General features: G+C 43.3%; 1 protein-coding gene across 7 annotated transcripts in view; it reads left to right on the top strand.

The window, feature by feature from the left end:
* The window catches only part of LOC138765026 (neuron navigator 1-like), a 674,255-nt gene that overhangs the window by 229,108 nt on the left and 430,678 nt on the right, over window positions 1-14,469 (top strand). Inside the window, exon 1 of one of the 7 annotated variants that reach the window (XM_069941671.1) lies at window positions 3,541-4,629. The exons of the other annotated variants lie outside the window; for them this stretch is intronic. Coding sequence (XP_069797772.1) covers window positions 3,942-4,629 — 688 coding nt within the window. The 5' untranslated portion in view covers window positions 3,541-3,941. Of the gene's footprint in view, window positions 1-3,540; window positions 4,630-14,469 lie in introns of those variants that run through there. 7 annotated transcript variants of the gene reach the window in all.

Raw genomic sequence — 14,469 nt, 5'->3', positions numbered from 1 at the left:
ACAAGGCACTGGTGAGGCCACACTTGGAGTATGGAGTGCAGTTTTGGGCTCCTTATTTAAGAACCTTAACCCTCACAAGAATAATTCCTGGATTGAAGAAATTTGCATATGAGGAATGTATGATGGCTCTTGGACTGTACTCCCTGGAATTCAAAAGAATGATGGGGGACCTCAGAAGCATTTTGAATGTGGAAATGCCTGGACACAGTGGGGAAGTCTAGGATGAGGGGACACAACTTCAGGATTGAAGGACGCCCATTTTAAACAGAAGTGCAGAGGAATTTCTTGAGCCAAAGAGTAGTGAATTTGCTTCCACGAGCGGCTGTCAATACCAAGTCATTAATTGTATTTGAGTCAGAGATTGAAAGGTATCTGAATAGTCAGGGTATCAAAGGTTATCGGCGAAAGTCAGGAGAGTGGGGCTGAGTGGGAGAATGGATCAGGTCATGATGGAAAGGCGGAGCAGACTTCCGCTCCTAAATATTATGCTCTTATGTTCTCAGTGTTGGAACATTAAAAATGGTATTGACCAAATTCAGCTCAATTTGAATCTCCTGCAGGATGAGATTAAGTTGGGTGCAGGATTAACAGCAAAATATCGTGCATCAGGGACATAAACATTTCAAATTCCAGATTTTGGAAACTGAAGGTGATTCTCATTAGAGATGGGTATGGACCTCATGTTAAAGCTTTAAATACTTTTCACAAGTTTTTTTTTAATCTCTCTTTGGACTACTCGATTTTCAGTGACTTATTACGCAGTGCAAAAGACACAGGCCAATATGGTATATAGGACTTGTTAAAGTAGTCTTATGCAGCAACTCCTCTTCAAATTTGTGGATGGTCCCAGCAGCAAAATTCTATTGAGCCTAAGACCAAAGGCATTGTGCATCATGGACTAGGCCTTGCTCAGATAAGCACACAGTAAAACTTTGATTTGCTACATTTCAATTGATTCTGGGTCACCCCAGCTCCAATGAAAGCCCCATGAAGATTGAGATCTTCAATTGTGACGTTCCTACAGCACCATTATTTAGTTATGCTGTGGTTGTGTGTTAATTTCAGCATGTATGGTACTATTGCTTGGTCTATTGCACATTTACATGGCTCTTTTTCTTACATTTGCAGTGTTACCAGCCTTCCTTTAAAGAATCATGCACTCTTCCAGATACTGGGGAATGCTGGTGTCTCATGAATAGATGTTGCACTGGATAGGGGGAAGGAGGCTAATGGTAGAATTTTCAAAGAGGAAGGCGTCGCAGAGAGGCATGAGCACTGACTTCAAAAATGGACACAAAATAGCTCTGCTCTTGGTTAAATTGATCAACAAGACAGCACCATGCTTTTCTGTTGTTGTGCAAACAAAATTCTGAGCCTTGACCTCCAAGTCTAGGTGGTATGCAGAACATGTAGTGGTTAAAAAGAGAAGGCGGAATCCCAAAATGGGGGATTCATGAAAGGAGGCAGTGTAGGGAGAGATCTGACTTTCTATCCAAATTTGTGAAGTTAGTGGAAAGTCAGTTATTGTATGGGGTGCTTGCAATTTATTATGTAGGGTCACACATGGGTAGTGGTGACTTGGAGATGTGATCTGGCCAGAGTTTGAAGAAGAGGGGATGGATTCAGACTCTGCCTGGCTTCCATTGGGGGTGGTGGGAGTAATTAGAGGAGCCAGTCACACCTTTTGGCTGTGGGAAAGTGAGGAACTAATACTTGAAATAAGGTCAATCTAGTCATCCTGCCGATCTTGCGTCCTTTTAACTCATGCAAACCTTATTGCACTCATTAAGGCTTGTTTCAGCATCGGTAGCTCCATTCTGTCAAAGACCTATTTGACAGAATAGAGCGTATTATCTGCAGTAATGTCAAAGCATGTGCTTTTAGATAAAATTAATTCATGTCATGCAGAAAACAAAAATTAAGCTTCTCAAAAGAATGTCTCATTCATGGATTTCTGTATTTAGTGCTGCCCCAGTGTAAGAATCTTTGCTTTGTTTTTTTTTGTCCTCCATCACTGGAATACTTGCTGTTTAAAATGAATACCCTGTACCAGATTTGTCCTGAATGTTATTGTTTTTTAGGTACATGTAGCATGTAGCTGAGTCATTGGTGATTTGATACATAGTATGGGTAAATGGATGCAAATGAAAGTTGATCACCAGGGGTGGGGGGGAATTGATTTAAGTATACCCTGAGAGGGACAGCCATTTCCTATTGGAAGACAGGAATTGTCTTATGCGGGGCTTCACTTGCTCCCTAATTGTGTTACTAAGCATCAGTGATATGTGGGTTATCCTTTCAGACAGTAAAATGGTTACACCTCTATTTGTCATGGGTCATGGCATTTATTTGATAGAATATCTATTTTTGAAAGGTCATATCTTCAATTTTTTTTAATACCTCCGGAAGAGAATATCTCCTCATGCTGACTTTAAAAAAAAAATTATGTCGATTTTTAAAAATAGGTTTCCCTTCACCTTTTGGCTGTCATGGTATCTTCCACCCTGAGATGCACTTTCTAAAATTAATATTGAGACAAGTAAAAAGATGAAATAACCCTCCCCCCTCCCATGCACTGACATCAGTTGAAATGATGGAACTTGTCCCCCCTCCATCCTCCTTCTGCTTTCAGATGGGGTGCTTTATTCTAGTCCACACTTGCACCCCCCCTTCTGCTTTCAGATGGGTGCTTTATTCTAGTCCTCACTTGCACACCCCCCCCCTTCTGCTTTCAGATGGGTGCTTTATTCTAGTCCTCACTTGCACCCCACCCTCCTTCTGCTTTCAGATGGGTGCTTTATTCTAGTCCTCACTTGCACCCCCCCCTTCTGCTTTCAGATGGGTGCTTTATTCTAGTCCTCACTTGCACCCCCCCCCTTCTGCTTTCAGATGGGTGCTTTATTCTAGTCCTCACTTGCACCCCACCCTCCTTCTGCTTTCAGATGGGTGCTTTATTCTAGTCCTCACTTGCACCCCCCCCTTCTGCTTTCAGATGGGTGCTTTATTCTAGTCCTCACTTGCACCCCACCCTCCTTCTGCTTTCAGATGGGTGCTTTATTCTAGTCCTCACTTGCACCCCCCCCCTTCTGCTTTCAGATGGGTGCTTTATTCTAGTCCTCACTTGCACCCCCCCCCTTCTGCTTTCAGATGGGTGCTTTATTCTAGTCCTCACTTGCACCCCACCCTCCTTCTGCTTTCAGATGGGTGCTTTATTCTAGTCCTCACTTGCACCCCCCCCCTTCTGCTTTCAGATGGGTGCTTTATTCTAGTCCTCACTTGCACCCCACCCTCCTTCTGCTTTCAGATGGGTGCTTTATTCTAGTCCTCACTTGCACCCCCCCCCTTCTGCTTTCAGATGGGTGCTTTATTCTAGTCCTCACTTGCACCCCACCCTCCTTCTGCTTTCAGATGGGTGCTTTATTCTAGTCTGCTGCCATGGCAGCAAGGAGCAGCCACTGCAGTGGAGGGAACCGGGCGACACCAGGGATGCGGGCTGCATATTGAGGAGGACTGAGGTGCAGCCCATTCCCCCTCTGCTCTCCTCACGCTCGGCATCTCCTGCCTCGCCAAATTGAGCGGACTGGATGGGAGCTGCGACCACCCCAGCTGCTTGAACTCGCGTGCGAGAGCGAGAGAACAAAAAAAGCCAGGGAGGGCTCTGCTTTTTTTTTTCTTCTCCTCCTCCTTCTTCCCCCGTTTGCTGGGAGGGATGGAATAGCCTTTTCTTTCCTCGCTCACAGCATCTCGGAAGCAGAGAGAGGGGGGAGGGCGTTCGGTGATGACATTCCTCTGGTGCTCCATCTGCCAGCGGGAGTCGATCATCTGATGCTGCCACCAGCAGAGCCCGTGTGAGCCGAGCCGGCGCTCGCCCATCCGCCTCGGGGCTGGGAAGCGAGGCGCCTCTCCCCGCCCGCCCGCCCGCCCGCCCTGGATGCGGGCGAATGACCGACTTGACGGCGCTGGGGGGGAAGATGCTGGGCGCAAGTGTCAAACGCTGCGAGCCCGAGATCGGCGAGGAAGACGTGCGGAATTACAAGCGGCAGCCGGAGGGCAAGGGGGCGCAGCATGCCAAGAAGGGCAAGCCCCCGGCCATGCAGCGAGCCACCGAGCTGAAGGTGTTCAAGGGGGGGACGAACCTGAGGAAGCAGAAGTCCCTCACCAACCTCTCCTTCCTGACCGACGCCGAGAAGAAGATGCAGCTGTACGAGCCCAAGTGGTGCGACGACATGTCGAAGCCGGCCCGCACCCTCGGCAAGGCAGGGCTGAAGCCCAAGGAGGCGCCCCTGTCCAAGACCCTCTCCAAATCGGAGCACTCGCTGCTTCAGTGCAAGATCGCGCCCGGCGTCTCCCAACCCGCGGCGGCGCCTTCCGCCACCCGCGGCCTCCCGAGCAGGATCCCCCGAGGACCCTGGGCTGAAGTGAAGCCCCTCCACAAGCCGGCCGACACCAGCGGCGCGGGGGATGGCGGCAGGTCCGATGAGGAGATCATGTCCAGCAAAGCCAAGAGGCCAACGCCGGCCCCCAGCAAGACCCAGCCAGCCGAGGAGAAAGCCTACCTGAAGGTGGATCCGGAGCTTGTGGTCACGGTGCTGGGTGACCTCGAGCAGCTTCTCTTCAGTCAGATCCTGGGTGAGTTCTCTCCCTGTTCGCCTGAATACTTCCAGCTCATTCCCTCTCGACGTCCAGCTGATTTGTTCACCCCACGGTTCGCGCTCCCGAAGAATGCCATGGTGGTCTTCACAGCATTCCTGCGCTCGCTTTAAATGGTCATCTTCAATTCCTGATGCACTGCAGTGATTTCTCTGATGACCAGGTTTGCAGCCGAGTCGTTGCATTGCCGTTGGGCTGGAGCTGCTGTCCCATGTACCCATCTGCATGATCATGAGATGGTGAAATGTGCATTGGATGGATTTCTGCTTTGACCTGATCAGCAATCTTTTTAAAGAGATTCTGCTTGAAAACGAGCCATTTTCTCCAAATAATGGGTGGATGATATCTAATTATAACATTCGGAACCAAATAGTTCGGTTTATTCTGACAGTGAGGCTTTTTTTTGTTGATCTGGTTACTCAGAGGTGATTGAAGTTAATCTAATGCGTTTCTGGAAAGGCTGATGCTCTGCATCTTAACCATAGTATAGGTTAAGAAAGTTTCCTGTTGTGCAGTTAACTGTTCTGCTTTCAGTGGGTGACCTTATATATGTGCACACTTGCAAGAGAGTGAATTAATACCACTTACTTCAACGCTCACTTTGACTAAATGATTATTAGAAAAAGGTATCTCTTTTACCCCTTTCATCAGCTGTTAACATGATAACATAAAATCAAATGCGAAATGGAAATTCACCTTTAAATATTATTTTTAAAGATTCATCTTATTTTATTGAATAAATTGTTGTTTAGCATTGAAGTCAGTGCACTGCACGAGGTGGCTTTAATTTCAAATGTTCTCATTGAAAATGAATTACACTTTAAATTGTGTCTATTATCTCAGGACAATCGTGAAGTACAAAGTTTGCTCCATTTCAAAATCCAACCATTGTTGCATTCCCATATAGTTGGGTTCACTGATAAATAAATGCAAGTTCAAAAGTGAACTTGTATCTCATGATAACATTTGGAAAAAAAAAAGAATGACTGAAATGATCAGAAGTGATAAAGGGTCTGGATTTTCATGGGTCCATTTGGAAACAACAGTTTGGGGTTCAAATTAAATCTATTTATGAAGCCATTATCATTTACTTTGCAAATTGCTGTCAAGTAACTAGACAGGAATTATATAATTTTTTTCATTATTTTAGTGAATATGCATGTTTTCATGTGACCACTGTGATTGACTCTGTATTGATTTATGATTTTGGCAAGGGGCTGCAAGGTTTTGATGTTTTAATTTAATACATGACACGGTAATTTGAATTTATGCTGTATGACTTAATTGTCATGCACATGAACATTGGACCTCCCATTAAAAGGACTGTAATCCTTTGAGAAATGCTCCTGCAGCATGAGTATAATTCAAAAGACTGCAGTGTTTTTAATCTGACTAAACTGTGGGCAACATTGTAATATATTGTGTTCACAACGAACATAGTATCATCTAGACATGAGTCACACTTATCAGAGTTTAACTTGTATGTTTGAAAAGTTGGATCCAATTTAAATTGAAATGATGTTAAAAGAGAGTTCAGTGATTTAATGAGTTCTAGAAATCAAACATGAACATTAAAAAAAAACATGATCGTTGGACAGTCTCATAACAATGGACAATAATTTTATTGTAAAAGTTTGCTTCCTGCAAAAAAAAACTGGGGATAGTGACAGTCGACTTCAAGATGACCACAAAGAAAATTTCAGATTATCTATACCATGTAGGAAGTTGGAGAAACATTAAATTAACTTTTATTGAATTTAGCGTGTTTTAATTGCACGTTCAAGCTCTCAGCCCAGGGTTTGTCATGGTCATCCATTTACAACCAAAGCAGATCTCATAGGCTTTCTTAATAAGTGTATTCATGCTTGGTCTTTGAATCTAATGTTTCCCATGATTCTGGTACTGGCTAAGGAAAATGCTAAAGAAAATGTAATCATTGGTTGCCAGTGTTGAATGCATATTTGAAGTCTTGTGATCAGTTGCATTCATGTGCCATGTATTCTTTTAAATCAAAAGATAGATTGTGGGACAGCAGATATTCTCAATGCACTCAAATTAAGTGGCCAAAGATGAATTTCTCTCCTCTCATATGGATGGGGAAAGGCATAAGGCTTGATTCAGAATGCAGCTGTGAGTTTTGATGATCGGGTGGGTTTAACTCTCGGAATAAGGAAACTAAATCTGATGTTACCCAATGGGATTTGCAGACCTTTTGAAAGTTACTATCTTCCAGACGAGTCATTGAAATGAGGTTCTCTCTGCACTTTTAAACACCATGGCATTATTTTGAATAAGGAATGTTCTCCCATTGACCTTTTATTTTTACCTTTGATCAATATCACTAAACAAAACGTGTACAGGGAGTCCCTGGGTGACGAACCCCGTAGATGCCATTGACTCACTTGGGGGCCCAGATGGAATCCTTTCTTCTCCTCCAGAGCCACTGACTACCTTTTTCAGCAGCTCTGGAGAGACCTTTGACTGCTTGTCCGTGTATCTTTCCTTGCATCTCCCAGCTCCTGGAGTAGCCTTGACGTCGATGTGGCTACAAATCCTCTGCAGCCTAGTTCAACCGGTCGGACCCTTGCCTTCATTGCTGCGCGTCAGCTGCAAGCTCCGCGTACCTCAGTTTCTTGCTCTCAAAGGCCTCCTCCACTGCATCCTCCCAGGGCACTGTAAGCTCGATGATGTAAACGAGATGGAGTGAGGCTGACCACAGGCCAAGATCTGAACTGTGAATAAACAAAGTGTATTCAATGATTGTCAAGTGCTTTGAGACATCCTGAAGTTATGAAAGGCTTTATATATTTTGTGCATTCTATCTTTCCAATTGATTATCATGTAAGTATCCTGTCTATATTCCAAATGAGAGCATGAATACAATAATAACTAAAGAGTGACAAATGTAATATACTTAATGAGGTAGAGAATTAAAATGGCAATCACAAATGTAGGATTCTGCCTTTTGAGGAGAGCACTTCTCAATTTTTAAACAACTGCGTAAACTTTGAGATTATTACATTGCATTAAAATAATGTAGTTGAGGTTCAAGCAAAAAAAAAGCAATTCCAGTGGAAGGCATTAAGATAAAAGCTGCCAAACCGAAAAGGATTTGAAATCAAACACGAATGTCCTATTTTTTCAACTTCAAGTGTACTATATGACACTGAAGTATGTTAGGATTTTCGTGGTTGTGAAAGGGACTGTATAAATGCCAAAAGTATTTGAGAACATCACCAAATCCAGCCAGCGTTCCCTTTGAGTTTGTGTATCTTATTTGCGGGGAAATCTCTTTTCTCTTAATCCTGTAGTTTTCTTTACCTTCAGTTATTTAGCTAATTCTCTTCTGAAAGCTGCAGCTGAATCTGGTTTACCTTACTTTCAGGGATTAACATTCTAGGTCATAAACATTTGCCACATAAAGCTATTTCTTACTCCAGTCTTGTATCTTTTGCCAACCATGTCAGAGCTCTGTCCTCTGGACATATTTTTCATTCCACCTATTTGTGATTTTATACAAAGATCCTGTAAACTTTCTTTGCTCCAAAGAGCACAACGTCAATTGCTATGGGCCCACCCTGCTTCTGAAATCTTTAATCTCTGGAAACATTCCAACAGACCTTTTCTGTGCCCTCTCTGGGCAGTTCACACCCTTCCTAAATTATTGTGTGTCATACATGAGTTCCATCCTTCCGAGTGCATTATATCTTGCCCTGACATGCACCTTTCAATGTTTCTGTACCCGTGCACCACCTGAGCCATTTATGCTTTATTATCTGTCCTTTATTTAGTCTTTATTTCTTCCTTCCAAAATGTGTCACTTTGAACTTCATCTGTCACATTTTAGAATCATAGAACACCACAGCACAGAAACAGGTCCTTTGGCCCATCTAGTGTGTGCTGATCTATATTTTTATCAGATCCCACTGACCTGCACCTGGACCATACCCCTCCCATCCATGTACCTTGCCAATATGTTCCTAAATGTCAAAGTTCAGCCTGCGTTTACCAAATCAGCTCACAGGTTGTTCCACACTCCCACCACTCTCTGAATAAAGAAGTTTGCTCCAATATTCCCTTTAAACATTTCACCCTTAACCCATGCCCTCTAGTTCTTGTCTCACCTCACTTCTGTGTAAAAGGTCTGCTTGCATTTGCTCTATCTGTACCACACATAATCACCTCTCATTCTCCTATGCTCCGGGAAATAAATTCCTAACCTGTTTAACATTTCCCTGTAAACCAGTACCTCAAGTCCTAGAAACATCTTTGTAAATCTTCTCTGCAATCTGAGAGTCATATTGATAGCTATCCTGTAGTTCGGTGACTAAAACTGCATGCAGTATTCCAAATTTGTCCTCACCGATGTTGTATGCAACATCTCATCTCCAATGCTCAAGACTTTGATTTATGAAGGTCAATGTGCCAAAATCTCTCTTTACAGCTATTTACCTGTGGTACCACTTCCAGGGAATTATGTTTCTGTATTCCTAGATCCCTCTATCCTACAGCACTCCTCGGTGTCCTACGGTTTATCCTACCTTGGCTTGTCCTCCCAAAATATTACACACCTCACACTTGTCTACATTAAATTCCATCTGCCATTTGTAGTTCATTTTTTTCCAGCTTGGCTGTGCAAGCTTTGAAAGCCTTCCTCACTGTCCACGACACCTCCAGTCTTTGTCATCTGCAAACTTGCTGATCCAATTTACCACATTATTATCCAGATCACTGATATAAATGAAAAATGAAGGACCCAACACTGACCCCAGAGTCACACCTTTAGTCACAGGCCCTCCAGTAAGTGGCGATCATCTACTACCACCCTCTGGCTTCTCCTGCAAACCCGATGTTTCATCCAATTTACTACTTCATCCTGAATACCAAGCAACTGAAACTTCTTGACCAACCTTCCATGCTGGATCATATCAAAGTCCTTACTAAATTCCAGGTAGACAAAAATCCATGGCTATACCTTCATCAATTATCTTGGTAACGTCCTTGAAAATGCTATAAGATTGTTTTTTTCTAATGTCCTACCACACACACCACCATGTTGACTATCCCTAATCATTCCTCGTCTATCAAATACTTTATCTCCATTGCCACACCTGGTGTGTTACACATCACCCTAATTGGACCTGTGTTGGCCAGTTCACTAACAAACACCCTGCTGTGTCTATTCAGGCAGCCTATTTCATTTGTGTGTTCGCGAGTTAGTTATTGCTCTGGGTCCATCCGTATTACTAGTTCACCTTATGTGTTCTGCTGAGCCATCACCCTCTCCTCCCCTTCAGGTCTGCTGGTCCATTTGAGCACCAAGCTGCTGGGTTTCTTTCAGTCCCTCGCCAACCTATTCCTGTGGAACTGCACTGGGTGCGTGGACTCGTCACCCTGCACAGCCTTATTTGCCAGGTCTACTACCAAACATTCCACTTTGCTCAATCCTGCTTCACAAAGTGGCACATTACAGTTGAGTATTCGTGGTTTGGTTTCCTGGACAGTTGGTCCATCAGCAGCCATTAGGCCGTCATCTTCCTGTTCTTTTTCTGCATCACACTGCCATCTCCCTTTAAACAAGAGAGTTGCAGATGCTGGGGTTCAGTGCCACGTACTGGAGAAACTCAGCAGGTTGCACAGCAACCAAAGGATGTTTTGGGACTGGGCTCCTCGTCAGGTAGAAGCAAAGGGAGGCAGGTGCCAATAAAAAGGTTGGGGGAGCCGGAGGAAAGGAGATAGGGATGGAGAAAGAGACTCAGGGGAGGAGTTTAGCTTCCTGGTCCACAAGTACCACAATGCTGCGTTCTTTCCAGGCCCACTTGCTGCAGATGTGTTCCTCTCAACACATTCAGCACGTTCAGTTTTCAGCCTATCGTGTGCGCTGGGTCTTCAGTCAAGAGCTTTTCACCATGCTTGATTAATTTACAACCCACTCTTAGATCCTGACAATCCAGTGTGATGGTGCTTTTGGTGGGGATGGTCTCCGTGGCTTTGACTTTGATCTGCTGGGCCTGCCCAGTCCATCACCCTGTTTAGTTCGTTGAGCCCACGCCCTGCATGCTCCATCACCCTGTTTGGTCCGCTGGGTTTTTGCCCCAGCTCGTTCTTCTTCCTGCACAGTCTGCCGACACACAATCCTAACATATTCCTTTCAGGTCTGCCTCAGAACAATGCTGACTTTCCCCTTCAGGTCTGCTTGAGTTTCCAGGGTTTCTTGTCATACGTTACTGTGGAACCAACCACACTGGGTGCATTGGCTCATCACCCTACACGATGGTATTTGTCCAGTCCTCTCCCAAATAGGCTACACTCCCCCAACCTGCGGCCGTTGGCCCATTCTGGTAGCAAATTCGTTCTCAGCGCTCAGTCCATTCCTGATTCACCCTATATGGTCTGCTGGCTCTTCAATCCCGCTCAGTCCTTCACCCAACACTTTTAACTTTTACATAAAGCTGCTTTTTTTTCCTTTCTGGTCCACCTGAGCACCTCCTCGTCATCCCTTTTGAATGCTCTTTTGAAGTTTACAATCCTCACAGACCTCCCTACTTCACAATTTTATAATTTTCTCATTTGAGTTTCTGATATTAATATTCATTAATAACAAAAATACATTTGTCCCAACAGCATAAACTTCCCCTTAGTCTTAAAAACAACTCTATTGTGTGCCCTCCAGTCATTTTATTATCCATATCAATACCAACTATGTCTTATTCCATTTTGTTAACCAACTTTTTACTTCATCAAATTTGTACAAATTTGCGATAGTTACGTCATCCATCTTTTACTTCCATTTCCGTATGTGGCATCTTATGAGCAGAGTAAATTTTTTATTAAATACATTAAATGAGAATAATGGCATGGTATAATAACTTCAGACATTTGAATTGCTAAAAGCACTTTAGCAAAATTGAGTGGCACAGTGTTGCAGTGAGTGAAATCTCACCCTAATACATGTGGAGACCGGGGTTCAACCCTGATTTTTTTTTTCTTCCATATTCATAGCTAATGGAACTGGTAGGTCAGCTGGCACCTGTAAACTGCCCCTTGTGTAGATGTGGTTGCTAAAATCAGGGGACTGCTGTTGAGAATGAAGGGAACATTTTTAAAAATGTAATTAATATTATGGGTGTTCAATGTAAATGGGTGGTTGATAGCATGGACTTGATGGGCTGAAGGGCAGGTTTCCGTGTTAAATGCCACTATGATTCTACAAACAAATGAAATCATATTATTTCTATGCAATGTACAGCTCCCTATTAACGAGATGTGTGTTTACAATCCCATTGTTGACTTGTGCAGAGGAAACCTTCCCCATCTTAGTTTACAACTTTTGTTAGCTATGATAAAGCAGCCCTAACTCTCACAGTTCTAGAATGTCATTAAACCATATGGCAGCTATTGAAACAACAAAAAAAAAGCTCTACAAAGGCTTGAATTTTTACTGGCACATCATCACCCCTGGTGAGAAATAAAACTTAATTGCAGTTTTTATTTCTGATGGAAATTTTCAGTGAATTTCTGCACATCACCTTGAATGTGTATTTTCTCTCAAAGGCTTCAGCGGTATTATTTGCGTAAAATGCAGTGGTGAACTGCATCAACTGCCATGCAAAAACAATCATCTGATCTGTTGATCCTTTTTATAATCAATTGAAGCAAAAATCCATAAATGATCTTGCGTGTAAAATTGAACATTTTTTTTTTCCCTGGCTCTTTCCTGTGTGCAGCTGGAACGCAGCATTCAGCTGACAAAGCAGGAAACGTGTTACTGATTCAAAGGAAACTTGATGCATAATTTTTGAATCAAGTTCACATTGTCTAGTTTATCATAGCTTTTTCAGATGAGTGAATAGGAGAATAAAATAATTTAACTTAATGGTGCCTGTTCTCGGACTTTGAGTAGACTCATTTCTAAACAATGAATGTCTTGTTCCAATTGATCACTCAGAAATGCAACTGTTGTCAACAAAATATGCTCATGAAATGGACTAAAATAAAAATGTTATTGTTTTCACAATGTCCAGCTGACATTTTCAATTCACAATGAGCAAATGCAATGGTAGTGTTCTGCAAAACTCCTTCATGGGACTATCACCTGCTACTTATGAAACTTCGCTATTAAAATTTCCTGATGAGAAAAGTGGATGGTTCACAACTAGTTGGAAAAATAATTCATGATGCATAATACTTTTGAAGTGTCGGGGGAATAATTCATTAAGACGAACCTATAATTAGACTAATAAAATCAATAAATCACAGAAGGCATTTGGCCCATTGAGCTTTCTTGAGAGAAATTGCATTCATCGCATTCCCTGATTCTTTCCCAATAGTTCTGTCATTATCTCTCCCCTTAAACACACATCAAATTCCCTTTTTAAAGCCCACATTTGCATCCTCCTCCCCCAGTCTTTCATGATCACTGTGAAGTAGTTTTCCCTCATGTGACCTTACAGTTCTTTTGAAAGTTATCTAGTATTTGCCCATTTACTGAGAGTAACCTTCTTATTGTGCACACAATTCCTTATAGAACACTGTTCTGAATTCTCATCTCAGCCGTTTCTGCTCTGAGGAGACCAATCTTAGCATCTCTAGTCTAAACATTACCAAAGCCCTTGGTCCTTTTGTCATTTCAATACATCTTTGTGCTAACTTCTTGCAAGGCTTGAATCAATTTTGAAACTGCAGGATCCATACTTAGATACAATGCACAAAAATGCTGGTGAAGCTCAGCATGTCACGCAGTGTCTATCGGGAGTTCAGGGGAACCACCATTTCAGGCCTGAGCCCATCGACAAGGTGTGAGCAAAAAGCAGGCAGGTGAGAGAATAAAATGGTGGTGTAAGGAGAGGAGGATGGAGGGGCCGAGGAAGGAGAACAGGCTAACAGGTCATAGGTAGATATAGGTGGAGGGTAGAAAAGCTGAGGTGATAGGGGGAGGGGGCTGCTCTCTGAGTAGAGAGGGAAGGAAAGGGGCTGAGTAGCTGGAGGAAAGGAAGACAGAGCAATAGGGAAAGAGCGGGATTAGGGCGAGTGGTTTAATGGAAACTGAAGAAGTCATGTTAATGAGGTCTGGTTGGAGAGTGCCAAGACGGAATATTAGGTGTTGTCCTTCCAATTTGCAGGTAGTTCCCCTGGCTTGGAAATTCACGAGACCATGGATAGACATGTCGGTGGGAGAATGGTGTGTGGAATTAAAAAGGTTAGCCACTGGGAGGTCCCTATTATTGCAGCAGACAGAGCGAAGGTGCTCAATAAAATTATCTCCCAGTCTGTGCATTGCCCTACAATCACGGCATCCATAGACTGTCCTGTTTAATTGGATACATTTGCTGTCAAATCAATGTTTTATAGAGGATCAATGCTTTCATTTATAAGGTTCATGTCATTTGTATCACATTTAACTCCTTGTCTACATGACCCCCAGACTCATTTTCTCCTACAGACCATTTTGAATTACAGTCTTCTGATTATAATTTCTACTCCAGTTCCTCCAAACAGAATTTAGTGGAAAAGCAAACTGTACAGAAGATGTGGCGAGACTTCAAAGAGCCATGCATAGTTTAAGTGAGTTGGCAAGAGTCTGGCAGGTTAGTAAATGAGAGGTTGTAGCGCCTATTTTATGGTGATGCTGTGAAGAGAAAGGAACATATCTGGACTGAGCTGAGTGACCAGTAATTGACTGTTTAAACAGACCGCGCTACAAAAGCAACACTGCAAAACCCCCACCTGCTGCGCTGGGTCACAGGAGTGACGTCAGCGCACAGACTCTGGAGCAGCGCTCGCTCCCCACAGGCAACTCTTTGACCCTGGTGGTTCTCA

Source organism: Narcine bancroftii, chromosome 5, assembly GCF_036971445.1.
Source record: "Narcine bancroftii isolate sNarBan1 chromosome 5, sNarBan1.hap1, whole genome shotgun sequence".
In the NCBI taxonomy this organism is placed as follows: Eukaryota; Metazoa; Chordata; class Chondrichthyes; order Torpediniformes; family Narcinidae; genus Narcine; species Narcine bancroftii.
The sequence above is the reverse complement of the archived record's forward strand: the minus strand, read 5'-3'. Positions and strand labels throughout refer to the sequence as shown.